The sequence below is a fragment of the Periplaneta americana genome, chromosome 16 (genome assembly GCF_040183065.1).
Source record: "Periplaneta americana isolate PAMFEO1 chromosome 16, P.americana_PAMFEO1_priV1, whole genome shotgun sequence".
NCBI classification, from domain to species: Eukaryota; Metazoa; Arthropoda; class Insecta; order Blattodea; family Blattidae; genus Periplaneta; species Periplaneta americana.
This window is the reverse complement of record NC_091132.1, coordinates 19,910,709-19,925,354: the sequence shown is the minus strand read 5'-3', so window position 1 is coordinate 19,925,354 and position 14,646 is coordinate 19,910,709. Positions and strand designations below refer to the sequence as shown.

At 34.8% G+C, this 14,646-nt stretch overlaps 1 protein-coding gene across 3 annotated transcripts in view; it reads left to right on the top strand.

Annotated features, from left to right (window-relative positions):
• The window catches only part of Papss (PAPS synthetase), a 96,387-nt gene extending 82,440 nt beyond the window's left edge, over positions 1–13,947 (top strand). For all 3 annotated transcript variants that reach the window (XM_069813048.1, XM_069813046.1, XM_069813047.1), the window contains 8 exons: positions 1,646–1,784; positions 2,101–2,219; positions 4,587–4,790; positions 6,519–6,752; positions 7,814–8,011; positions 10,606–10,815; positions 12,651–12,927; positions 13,697–13,947. In XM_069813048.1, coding sequence (XP_069669149.1) covers positions 1,646–1,784; positions 2,101–2,219; positions 4,587–4,790; positions 6,519–6,752; positions 7,814–8,011; positions 10,606–10,815; positions 12,651–12,927; positions 13,697–13,794 — 1,479 coding nt within the window. In that variant the 3' untranslated portion in view covers positions 13,795–13,947. The remainder of the gene's footprint in view (positions 1–1,645; positions 1,785–2,100; positions 2,220–4,586; positions 4,791–6,518; positions 6,753–7,813; positions 8,012–10,605; positions 10,816–12,650; positions 12,928–13,696) is intronic.
• Positions 13,948–14,646: the final 699 nt, after the last annotated feature.

The following is a 14,646-nucleotide window of genomic DNA, read 5'->3' as shown; positions in this document are numbered from 1 at the left end:
TTTTATTTTATTGGGTTATTTTACGACGCTGTATCAACATCTAGGTTATTTAGTGTCTGAATGATATGAAGGTGATAATGGTGAAGGTGAAATGAGTCCGGGGTCCAGCACCGAAAGTTACCCAGCATTTGCTCGTATTGGGTTGAGGGAAAACCCCCGGAAAAAACCTCAACCAGATAACTTGCCCCGACCGGGATTCGAACCCGGGCCACCTGGTTTCGCGGCCAGACGTGTTGACTGTTACTCCACAGGTGTGGACGAGTTGGTGATCCAGCGACGTTTCGAGGATGTTCATCTTCCTCATCTTCAGAGTTAAATGATATCTAAGGGTACCCAGCTCCTTAATTTATAGTGCCAGAGGGAGGAGTTAGCATAAAGCAAGACGACACGTCGGCCGCTTTCACGCCGCGGTCCGCACTAATAAGAGCCAATCAGCGCACAGCTCCTCGGCTGACTCCTCCCTCTGGCACTATAAATTAAGGAGCTGGGTACCCTTAGATATCATTTAACCCTGAAGATGAGGAAGATGAACATCCTCGAAACATCGCTGGATCACCAACTCATGACCTGGCTGGAAGCCCGAGAAAATTTTGAGATACATATTGTAACATCAGTTTGAACTTTGACATTGCACAGAGAACACACAGTACTGTACTTGCAAACAAACCAGTTACAGTTATTTTCTTCGCAGTTCTTATGCTGAAACCAAGAAATCCGACCATTTCAGGGTGAGATACATGTCGCACACATCATATTGTTGTGTCCTTGACATTTAACTCCAGTTACTACACACTGTGGATCAAAAGTAACTATTACCCCATTTGACTTCTAGGTATTGCCTCACATTCCAGTTTTCAAAGACGGGATTTAGTATTCACTCTGTATATGTAGGTTGTAATGGAAAATAAGGTTCACTTATTAATTAGATTATTTTAACTATTATTAATTGTAATTATTGTGTGTAATTAAATTACGATTGCCACCGGGTGTTTGCCCACTTGCAGTGTAAATAAATACAAACATTACTGTTGCTACTGGATTATAGTAGTCGACTGCTTTACATTGTTAATGCACACACCAGATGAGGCGTAACAGTTGATAAAACATTCTTAGTCATTAATGTAATAATTCTGAATTTGCAGGGTAACTTTCGGTGCTAGACCCCAGACTCATTTCACTGGCATCATCACTGTCATTTCATTCAGACACTAAAGAACCTGAGATGTTGATACAGCGTCGTAAAATAACCCAATAAAATAAAAAATAAATAGATCTAGATTCATTTTCCAGGCTCAGGCCGTGGTCTGTTGGTTGGTTTCCTACCAGACGTTTCGTCTGCAACTGCGACAGACATCTTCAGCGGAGTGGTATCTGAGGTCATCAGTTGTCTCAGGTACGCCGAGAAGAGTTTTGCGACCTCGGATACCACTCCACTGAAGATGTCTGCCGCAGTTGCAGACAAAACGTCTGGTAGAAAACCAACCAACAGACCACAGCCTCTCAGCCCGGAAAATGAATCTAGATCTATAGACTCCAGCTGTGAAAACCTACACTACAAAAAATAAATATATTAATTTTTTTTTAAATTTAGTTTCTGATTTATGAATGTTCTTGACAATTCTAAAACAATTAATTATGTTGACAGGACAGAGAGATGGCCAGGAAAATCCACAAGGACAGTGACCTTCCATTCTTTGAGGTCTTTGTAGATACGCCACTGAATGTTTGTGAGCAGCGAGACGTAAAGGGACTCTATAAGAAAGCAAGGCAGGGATCTATCAAAGGTAACATTAATTTTTTACATTAGCTTAAGAACGACATAGTATTTAAAGCTGGGGTTGTCAACTAGTCAGTCAGTCAAGCAGGCTGCATGTGTTGAAGATTCTCCCTGCACGCCAGAAACATGCAACATGTCTTTCTGTAATAAAACGCATTTGGATAATACTTCCCTGGACACACAAGTCACAAACAGTTTAAGTTCAGATAAGCGATGTTTACATCACTTCGCTACAAAAATTATCAGAGCTGAAATTTTGTTATAGAAATAATTCCATTGTCGTAGCATAACAGTGAATAGTTTTGTCTCTTGTTTCTATTGAGGTTTCACTGGTGTGGATCAGGCTTATGAGAAGCCAGAGACTCCAGACCTCGTGGTGAAGACTGTGGAGTGCACTGTGGAAGAGAGCACAATGCAGGTCGTGGAGCTTCTGGAGGAACATGTGAGTATCGTGAATATAGAGGAAAGAACGCGCTTTACAATACAAACACTGCTGTTTTATTGAGTAAATGAAACAGATTACATTGATATGTTGATATCTTAAGCGGAGACTCCACTGAAAATCATGAAAATTTTCCAAAACATTTTATTGGCTATTTCACTCCTTTAGAATATATATTTTGTTCTATATGGTTGTGAAGCTTGAACTCTCACTTTGAGAGAGGAACAGAGATTAAGGGTGTTTGAGAATAAGGTTCTTAGGAAAATATTTGGGGCTAAGAGGGATGAAGTTACAGGAGAATGGAGAAAGTTACACAACGCAGAGCTGCACGCATTGTATTCTTCACCTGACATAATTAGGAACATTAAATCCAGACGCTTGAGATGGGCAGGGCATGTAGCACGTATGGGCGAATCCAGAAATGTATATAGAGTGTTAGTTGGGAGGCCGGCAGGAAAAAGACCTTTGGGGAGGCCGAGACGTAGATGGGAAATTTAATATTAAAATGGATTTGAGGGAGGTAGGATATGATGGTAGAGACTGGATTAATCTTGCTCAGGATAGGAATCAATGGTGGGCTTATGTGAGGGTGGCAATGAACCTCCGGGTTCCTTAAAAGCCAATAAGTAGTAGTAGTAGAATATATATTTTCATATCTCAAATGGACTTAGTTCAGTTATGATTACAAATATGTTTAAAATTTGTTTTTAATTAAGGCTGTAAGGCAGAGTGATATTTAAAGAGCTGTGAAAATTATTTTTTCATCAAATAATTCTTTTTTAAATAATTGATTAAATGGCGATCTTACTTGTTTTAATTATGTAAGCATGTGCGGCTTACAGCTGTTTCGGTGCTACTTGACACCATCCTCAGAGCCTTCTGTCTGGTGTCAAGCAGCACCAAAACAGCTGTAAGCCGCGCATGCTTACATAATTAACACGAGTAAGATCGCCATTTAATCAATTATTTATATTCAAGTATTAAAAGTAGTGTACGAAAGATTCAACATGAATTCTTTTTTACAAATTTCTGATTACAAATCTAGTAACTTTTTGTTTTAAAGTTGATTCCCTGAAGTTACTGTAGATTGACAAATCGAACTGAAACCCTGACCGAGTTACTACGTGAGCGCTGGCTGTCTTGGGGAGGAGCAAGTGAGAAAGCACGGGGGGAAGGGAGAGAGCAGTATGCACTATGTACTTGCAGGTCCACTCACAGTTTGTCAAACCTGCTAACAAAAGCATTAAAAGGTTGACTAGTTGCCTGCAATGCTAGCATAATGGAACCTTCCTAGCCGACAGTCGAAGCAAAAATGAAGAATCCGTTATTGTGGTAATACTGCAGAGTGGTTCTTCTATGGTCGCGATTCCCACACACACCCTCTCAGATATTTACGTGGTGATTGGTGACTGAATGACGAGGAGCGAGGGAGAAAGAAGAAAGAAAGAGAGAGATTCCAGAAGTTGGCGTGTTTTACAGGGTTTCACTTGAAGTTGTCAAACTATAGATGAATATAGCCTAGGAGAATTTTAATAGGTGTGTGTTACATAAATAGCTATTAATTTTACCTTCAAATCTTTTTTTCCGTAAGTTCATTTTTCTTGATTCAACACCAAGTTTTTTTATGCCAAATATTAATCAGTCTGGATGAAAGTTTTACTGAAAGTATGTATGAGATAGCTGCATGTTTCTGTGCATTATTTTGTAAGAAATGTTTGCTAGTTTATTTTATTAATATTTTTTCATAAATTATAGAAAAAATAAGATTAAAAAAAATTTCAAAGTGAATAAATGAGATATTTCATACAATGAGTGCATATAAATATTTCTCTATGTCTTGTGAATGAAACCAGAAAAAGGAAGCTTAAAAATTGAGATTTTTTTACTAAGAACTTGGGTTTGAAATTTGCAGTTCATTAGTCCGCTACATAGTAAACATGTTCTCAAAATTTGGTTGAAAAAAAAATTATTATTAGGGAAAAGTTGTCATTTTTAGTGAAGTGTCTCCTTAAGTAATTTGCGAGTTAATTAAAATGTTGATGCTTCATTTTGTCTCTCTGCTTCTTGAATAACATTTCAAAACTGTGAGTGTTTCATGAGATAGTGAGAGTAACAGTGCGTAATATTAAATATAATCCTCGAATAGAAGTAGGAGACAAAGAACAGGGCTTCATGCAGAGTAAAAAGGATTGCCAGACATCAGGAAAGAGCAGAGATCTTGTGTATTTGAACTTAGAGCTGTTCAGAAAGTATTAACAAGTCATAAATGTTAAATTATGTTGACGTTTAAAAGTTGAAAGAATATGCTTGCTCTTCTGTAATTGACTTCATATTTTTTACACATGACAATAATTTTGTATTTTACAGGGAATCATTCCTACTACACTACGTTCATCTGATTTAGTAGAAGAACTTTTCGTGCCAGAGAACCGAGTGAAAGCTGCAAAAGAAGAAGCTCAACATTTGCCCTCTTTGGAAATTACAACAGTTGATCTTCAGTGGGTGCAAGTTCTTGCTGAAGGTTGGGCGACACCACTCCAAGGATTCATGAGAGAAGATCAATTTTTGCAGGTAATATATATTATTATGGTCAGCTTGATGAGTTAATGACCGAATTTGGTATAATTTTCCTCTATTTAATACCTAATTCTCTCTTTACCCTTTCTTATCCAGTCCTCTGACTGAACTCTTACTTTCTTTGATCCCGACGGCATTAGAGCATTTGAGGCCTAGGGGTTCATTTCACTTTCCTTCCTACCCTTCCTACTTTTCTGTTCCTAGTGCTGACCTGCTATGGCACTAAAATCGTTCTCCAGTGGCTTAAGGAGGGAAAGCTGGTGATCAACAAGATCTCCCAGCTAGGTCCAATGGACCCGTCGACCAACAGCAGGTGTGGTCCTCCAGACATTCTGGGGGTTGTGTGTGAATGAAGTAGCCACCAAAACATTAAAATATGGTGTTCACTTAAATCGGCTACAACTTGCCATTTAACCACTCCAATATGAAATGAGTACCATTAAGGTAAAATTATCCGGAGGTAAAATAGTCCCCCAATCGGATCTTCGGGCGGGGACTACTTTAATGGTACAGAATCAACTAAACATCTTACAATGGAATGCTGGTGGTATAACATCAGCTAAGAAGACTCTGGCCATGACTGTTTGGCCAAGCATCTGCATAGAATTGGAATATATCAGTCTCCTAACAGTCCATTGTGCAACTCAAATCAAGAAATGGATTCAGAACACCTCAAAATCTGTGTGTCAGTGGCTAACCATGACAATATATTTGAAAAATATTGGAGTGCAAGAGGTCAAATGACTTTATTGTCAAATGCCTGGCATTAGAAAACAACAACATATATTATTATATTAGGCAACTGCTTTACTGCAGGTTGTGGATAAAATGCAGTTTATAGTTTATATTATTGAAATGAAATACAAGACTGTTTAAATATGCAATATTTTTTAATGTAAAATTAAATTCTGCAGTGTTAGAATATGGAGCCAGTATAAAAATTATTGTAGAAAGCTAAAAAATATATATGAAAGATCTCATAGAATAATCACTTACCAGTAATCAAACTATAGTCTACCAGCTTGTGACTATAAATCTTATAGCACTACGAAAATGAAGATAATTTTACCTGACTTTCGCAGCAGTTGCTCAAAATGTCTCTATTACTTCTGTACACATGTTGCTGCGATGTTTGAAGTTCTTAGACACTATAGAGAAGGTGGGGAAACTCAGTGCATTTGTAAATTTCATAACTTTCATTTTGTCTCTTTACAGGAAATTTTGTCTCGGGGTCTTTCTTAGGTCATATTGATACATTCTGGTTTAAGAATCGACAGGTTCAACAGATCACCATTTATAGCGCTTTTAGTGTCTCACTTCCCCCCCCTCCCCTTACAGTCCAAAAAAATATTTAATAGTTCTGTTGTTAATTGTTAAATTCTAACTAAAATTGATTATTTTGTCCCAACAGTAGCTGTTAGAAATAACGAAAAATACGATGTTATTTCATTTTTAAATAATCCCAATTGCTTATGGCAGATATGCACCTTACAACCCCTGCGTAACATAATTTAACACTTCTTGTTACTGTAGCAATATGTTTTTTGACATCTATAGGGGAAGTTAATATTTTTCTAAATTCATAAATAAGTTGGGCAAAAAATCCTAGGGAGCTTGCTTCCTGATTGGGTTCAGCTCTGTAGTTCATACTTATTTCTTAAATGTTACATTAGTTTGAAACATTTTTACCAAGCCTAATCGTATGTTTTAATTCCTTCACAGACACAGCATTTCAATTGTCTTCTAGACGGATCTGGAGTTAATCAGTCTATTCCGATAGTGCTGCCAGTTGCAACAGAAGACAAAGAGCGGTTATCAGGATTGTCGTCATTTACTCTAACGTACAACGGCCATCATGTGGCTATAATGCGCAAACCTGAGTTCTACGCACATCGTAAAGAAGAAAGAGTCTGCAGGCAGTTCGGTACCAGTCACAAAGATCATCCTTATGTTAAAGTAAGTAACTTTAATCACAGTATGCAATGAAATTCTACTGAGATAGTCTCAAAGAAAGCAAAATAGACGTAGATTAACCATTAAATTGGCAAAACTTCATTTCTCATACTAGTTTATTAAACTGTTTCGGACTGTAAAGAAAACAACTATCGCAATGTCCATATTGTATATGTTGTACAATATTATAGTATTGTGAAATTTTAATTTTCATACCTATTTTTTTTCTATTGTTCTATTAAAATTATAGCATGTAGCCTATTAACCTGTTGTATCCTATAGGATACTTTGTTAATTGAAGGGTTAGTGATGAAAAGTAATTGATTCTGTATTTTGGTGGATGATAAAATATTTTGAACCAATCAGTGATTTTTATTATTATTATTATTATTATTATTATTATTATTATTATTATTATTATTATTATTATTATTATTATTACTGATTAACGTTATTGAACAAGTAATAACTGCCAATTGTAGATAGATGTTGTTCAACAAGTTTTATGGAGAATGTTAGAAGATTACCAACAGCACTTTGCTTTCTTTCTGAATGTTCAATTCCTTTATTCTGAAAAATAATTGTAAATAGTGAAATAAATGTCACAGAATAAAATGTTTCAAATATAAGAATTATGGAAGCATAAAAGCAAAGAGAGAAGCATTAGAAAATTTAGATCAGAAAGTGAAGATGGTCAACGTGTCGAAAATGTATGCAAAATAAAAACGATGGGTTCAATTGCATTCACTTCACTTTCTGGGGGGAGGGGGGGGGGGCAACTAGCACAGTAATAAACGAGGATTATCTATCAACTGTGATATTTTATCCTTACAACACTGGAAAATCAATATTGATAATAAACATATACTGTACAATGAATAAACATGTGTAATTAATATTGTGTTGTTTGTTACTATTAAAACTTCGTTTTAACACACAGTGCGTTGTCTGATCCTTTTAGCATGGTGCAATAATTAAAAAAATAAAAACTTGTTTGGTATCATTTCAACGTCTGTGATTATTTTCATTGTGATGTGATGCTGAATTGTCCCACTCTTTTCCAGATGATCTATGAAAGTGGGGATTGGCTAGTAGGCGGTGACCTGGAGGTTCTGGAGCGCATCAGGTGGGGTGATGGACTCGATAATTACAGACTGACCCCAAATGAGCTGCGAGCTAGATTTAAGGAAATGGGTGCTGATGCAGTATTTGCTTTCCAGTTGAGGAACCCCATTCACAACGGCCACGCTCTTTTGATGCAGGTACTTGGAATTATTATTTAGCAGTATGAAGATACTGGCATAAAAGTAGTTCCTGAGTCGTCTTCAGTTAATGTTGTTGCTCCTGGACCTGACTATCATGGATTAAATCCGGCCAAGGACGATCTATATTTCTAACCAAAAAATTCGTAGTTAACTTCTTTTGAGATACAAATTAAGCTGGAAATGATATATAGTAGCTTATGTAGGTTTTCTTTCAGGAAGAGGTGGAGATTCATTCAGATATTTGTGCCTAACAGTAAAGTTACAATACATATTAATTATATAGGTTCTCGATGTACTTAAACAGTAACAGAGACCTTAAATTTTGTATTATGGCATTGTTTCTGTATTAGATTTCACTCTTATTTTATTTTATTTTATTTTATTTTATTTTATTTTATTTTATTTCATTTCATTTTATATTTTATTTTATTTTGAATTTTTATTGTTATTTTTTTATTTCAAATCTAATTTTAAATGTAATTTTTTTAAATTTATATTTTATTTTAAATTTCATTTTTAATTTTAATTTATTTTATTTTAAATTAATTTAGTTTTTTAAATTTTAATTTAATTCATTTTTTTTATTTTAATTTAATTTAATTACACCACCTCACTCTAGTGCCGAGGTCATGGAAGGCATGGGGGCTCTACCTCCATGCCCCCCCAAGTGCCTTCATGGCATGTGACGGGGATACCTTTACCTTTTTAATTTAATTTAATTTAATTTTTTTTAAATTTTAATTCAGTTTTTTTTAATTTTAATTTAATTTTTTAAATTTTAACTTAAGTTAATTTTTAACAGGATTTATAAAGAAGAATATTATTGGTTAAAAAGCAACATTAAAATTAACATTATCCTTTCATGAAAATTATTTTAATGCATATTTTTATTGAATACATTACACAAAATAATACTGAAGACTTTAAAAAAATATATATATATATATATATATATATATATATATATATATATATATATAATATTTAAGTAAATTATATCTTATTAATTAGTACATTGATAAAACATTACATGTCACATACAAGTAAAGTCTTAGACAAAAATAAAGACCAGCTGCCATATGCTAAGTCTCCTTTGGAAGATTTTGCTTGATAAGTTAGGTTTACACATGAAGTAATTTCTTATGAACGACTCCGCTCTGTTTTTCCTATGTTTTTTTGTTTATTGCTTTTTCTGTCTCTTTATAGGTCAAGTGTTATGAATAATCTATAACGAAGATATATTCAAGGACTAAATTAGGTGCAAAATAAACATACTTTCCCTAGTCGTGTGAACCAGCCATTGCCCAAAGTGAACGTAGACAAAATCACGTTACAGGAGAGTGATAATTTTTTGTGTCTAAGGATGTACATAGGAATCTTAATAAAGTAAAGTTATTCCTATTACAGGCATGGATGTCCACAAAATAGCGGGAGTTTAAAACTCACACCTTTACAGACATTCGATATTAATAGCAGTAGGGATGTACTTCCCGTCTTTACCCCCAATTAAATGCCCCTGGTACTCCACTTGTTAGAGGCTGAGTAAACTCTAGGGTCATAATGGAGTTGGAAGATCAAAAGTGAAAATCCAGGAACTCATTGGGAATCGAACCTTTCAGCTTGCAGTGCAATGCCATAACCATGATACTATCATGCCCCCAGTAAGGAATCTTACATTATAATAATTTTATTGCTCAAATTCTTACTCACATTATTTGATGAGAAAAATTTCGTCACAGGTCATTGTGATTTTATCAAATATTCCCAAATATTTATTTGTATTAAATGAGAAAGTAGTCAGTGATAATGATCACCATTCTCACACTTTAAAAGTGCTCCCACCCTATAATAGTACATTATGCAACGAGCCTATAATGGTAGTAATTAAGACGCGAGTATGTTTGTTTATGAAACTCGCAAGTTTCGTACGACTTTTTATGATCGACCATATTTCTAACTTGAAATTATTCATAAGTATTCATGTTATGGTTATGTAAGTGAGGAGCGGAACTGACCTGAATTGTGAGATGTGCGCAGACGCAAAAGTATTGATTTTTTCCGAGGCACAAATGTCATTGACCTTGATATAATCTAGAGAATAACATGAACATTAGGCTTGATATAACCTGGAAATTGATTTAGAATTGAAAAATGAGATGACAAATTGAATTTATTTGAATATTATTTACAATTAACGCTAATTATTATAGTAACAGAACATAACCTTCTGCGACAGTATTGGATTTCCAGCCTCCATGACTTTTCGCTAATTGTCTTTCGATTGCATATCCGGAAATAATCGATACTTGCGGTTTTATAATGGTACAATGGTGATTTCTCATTGGCTGAACAACTGAATTATAATGAATAGGTGTACTTTAATGAGGTGCATTAAAGGGCTACTACCAGGTGTATAATTACTACATTTTGCATTGGTCGAGCATAAATGTAATTTTTCACATTTACAAGTACTGCCGCACCAGAAGTGAAATTTTTCCATCGCTAGACGAGAAGAGTTGAAGCAGATCTAAATGACGTTAACAACTAGTTAATTAAGTAACCAATAATTTGCTCCTTTTCTCTATATATAGGATACCCAACGACGTCTGTTGGAAGAAAAAGGCTTTAAGAAACCAGTCCTCCTCTTGCATCCTTTAGGAGGATGGACCAAAGATGATGATGTTCCTCTCCCAGTAAGGATGCAGCAACACCAAGCTGTGTTAGAAGAAGGTATTCTCGACCCACAGAACACTCTTCTCGCCATTTTCCCATCACCTATGCAGTATGCTGGACCTACTGAGGTGAGTTAGTGGGAAGATCAGCTATATTGTAAGGATCAGGAAGTATTTTGGGTAGACATGCTCTTAAACTTCTTGGATGATAGAGATGAAAATTCTTGCTGTGCATTATGAATTGTACATAATTATTGTAATTACGAATTGTAATAGAAACAAAAAATTCATTAACGAGGCATTAACAAATACATATTTCTCTTGTACCCAATTGTAATACCATGGCTACTATGTTAAAAAAAATGTTACAGAAGTGCATCAGATTCAAATGTACCTTAACTCTTTTATTTATTATGTAAAATCCTTCTTTGACTCACAATCTATATTTAATCACTTTTGCATGTAAATAACTTAAAATACATTAAGTGTTAAGAACGAGTACTTTCGCCCTTTCAGGCATCATCAGGTTGTATTAGAAAATAAATCTTTATGAACGTTAATAAGATGTTTTTTTTTATCCAATGCCACCAGGTTGTCTTTTCGACATTTCTGGTCTTCTCTCCTGGCCGTGGCTTAATTGTAACCCACTTCTGAGGTTGGGGCGCCTGGAAGGCGGAGTTACATTACCCCAATGATGTGATAGGATGATTATGATAATGTGGTGCCAGGAGAGATCTTAAATCTAAACTTAACCTAAATTCCAGACCATGGACGAACACAGGAATAATCCCCATTTGATCATAATAATAATTTGTAGGTTATGTATAAATATATGCTATGCAGCATCATAACAAAAAAATATATATAATATAATATTATTAGTGAACTGGAATATAATGTAGTTTTATTATATGCAATGTTCTATATTATAAGCTAATTGAATCTATGGCAATCGAATCTAATGTAATCTAATCCATTTCAAATCATTCTAATGTAATCTAATACAATCTACTTCAATGTAATCTAATTCGAAACAATTAAAATAAGTCTAATGGAACTAAAAAAATAAAATAACAATAATAATAATAATAATAATAATAATAATAATAATAATAATAATAATAATAATAATAATAATAAAAATAATAACAATCAAGACACGTAAGATGTATAATATTGAATAATTACTTTGAAAGTCTATGAGATTGAACATATTAAATACAATGACTTTGATTACATTGATACATGAAATTAAGGTAAAAGTATTTAATATGTTCAGTCTTATAGACTTTCAAGGTACAGTAAAATCCCTCGTAACCGACAGGACCAAAACACGGCACTATTGGCTGGGCCAAAAAAAAAAACAAAAAAAAAAAAAAACAAAACAAAACAAAAAAAAAATGTTTAAATCTGCCACATTGCTACAGTCTGGGTCGTCAGTTTTGCCACATTAGGAAGTTCGCACGAACTTTAATTTTCAGTGAATATTCTAACCTAGAATTAGTGTATTATTTGTGTTGTGTGATGTGTTTTAATAAGGAAAATTCACAGTTCTTCATATTGTTCGGTACCTCTTGATCTATTTTCTCAGTCTTATATTTTATAATTCTCAGATATTCAGAATTTTGTACTTTCTCTATAGTTTACCTTTCACACATAATAAATACATCTTTTTACTGCGTTATCCTCGTTAGCCATCCACATAACTTTACTCTTATCTTTATTGATCAGCATACTTTTCCTTCGCAGTTTTTCATACCATTCATGTGTTACCTGTTATGAAAGAATAAAGAATACTTGCTACATTAATTTAAAACTTGTCTCATCTAAACTAAAGCACAGAATGTCAAATTTATGATACAGTGCTTGTATTTCTTCATGTTCTTGAATCTTGGAAACTTGGACATCTCTGATTATTTGAAATGTATCACCATGAAGCATTACAATATCTATTAATGTTTTAGGTACAATGGCATGCAAAGGCGAGGATGTCTGCAGGAGCCAACTTCTATATTGTTGGCAGAGATCCTGCAGGCCTGCCACATCCTGACAAGAGCTTGAACTGTGATCTATATGACGCCACTCATGGAGCCAGGGTGCTCAGCATGGCCCCTGGCTTGCACACCCTCGAGATCATTCCATTTAGAGTTGCCGCTTATGACAAAACTAAAAGTCAAATGGCATTCTTCGACCCACAGAGAAAGCAAGATTTTGAATTCATTTCCGGAACAAAGATGAGAGGTATGTATCAATATTATCTTACAATATTGCGTGGAAAATGATTGTGTGTGTCACAAAGTCAGCTTCTTCTCAATACTTAACTTCACTGAATTATAGACTCAAAGACAGCTTAACTGTAAAGTTCTAAATTTCTCTCAATTATATTATGTGTTACAAAATGTTTCACTGTTTCTAAATCAGTAACGGCATCATTAAAGGACATAAGATTGTTGGAGACAATCATGGTCAACTTCGAATTTCCACGAATTACTGGGTAACTTTCGGCGTAGGACCTCAGATTCATTTTGCCTTCATTAACTTCAACTTCATCTATCTTTTTTCAATAGATTCAATCGACAGAGGATGCAGCAGGATGTAGTAGCGTGATTTATATACAGGTGGCACCAATCTGAAGAAGCTACGAAAGTCTCAGAGGGGAACTAGATTGACTTAACTTGTTCTCTCCATATAGTCTTCAAATGCTATTTCGGCTGTTATTAAATGTCATTTCAGTTATACATTTTTCTCACTTATACGTTATTTTTTCTTCAGGCCCCCATAAAATAGTATATTCATTCATTCATTCAGTCATTCATTCATTCATTCATTCAATCATTCATACATTCATTCATTCATTCATTCATAGTGTTCTGTCCAAGGACAGGTCTTTTGCTGCAAACCCAGCTTTCTCCAGTCTTAAAATCGTCTAAATGGAGTTTAACTGTATTAGAAAGTGATCATATTTCAGCGATTCAGTTTGTGTATAAATTTATATTTCCTTTCTTTTTAGGTTTAGCCCGATCTGGGCAGTTACCACCTGACGGTTTCATGGCACCAAAAGCATGGAAAGTTCTTGCAACATATTACCAGTCTCTACGAAATAATTGATTCTATTCATTCGAAATACGTGAAATAGAAGTGTTCTGCCCAGAAGGAAGTTTATGATAATATAAATAGCATCATATTATTATAATTGTAAATTGTTCAAAATGCTTTCTGTCCTCTGCTTATGCTGGTAGTGTGACAGTGTGATAATTAAGACGGTAGACTATAATTGTATGGACTCATATGTCTTTGTGAGGGTATGATAATCCCTTTATCCAATGAAGTATCACAGAGTAAAGCCCGGTTCAGACGTTGCGTGTTTCTGTGATGGATTCTAAGGTGGCTGCGCTGATGGGTAGCCTCTGTGCTCACTTGCCTGAAGTAATGCGCTCTGGTGGCTCCGTGGATGGCTAGCTTGCTGGATTTCGAGGGTAGGTTCCTTGCTATTTTTCGTGATGGTTTGCAGGCTGGAACCAAAGATGATCATATAATATCACCACTGAAACCATGTCGCCATGTTCGTTGTTTTCCAACTAAACCTGTTTTTTCTATATTCTTTAGTTTCTAAGAAACAACAACTATATCGGACTTTAGCTGTTTTGCACTTATGGCTTAATTACTTTATTACTACATATAGGAATTTACACAAATCCAAATTGCCCTCTATGCAACAAAGAAGAAGAAATGACTGAAGTTCATCTACAAACCTGTGAAGTTCTACCTGATGGATCCACCACAGAGAAATATTGGAGAGCAAGAACGCTAATGGCTTCGTTGCCAAAGCCCGGCATTAGATAACAACAACAACTTTATTACGACATTTACTACTGTTAATGTAGGACTTCGGTAAATCCAAATTGCCCTCTATGCAACAAAGAAGAAGAAATGACTGAAGATCATCTCATAACCTGTGAA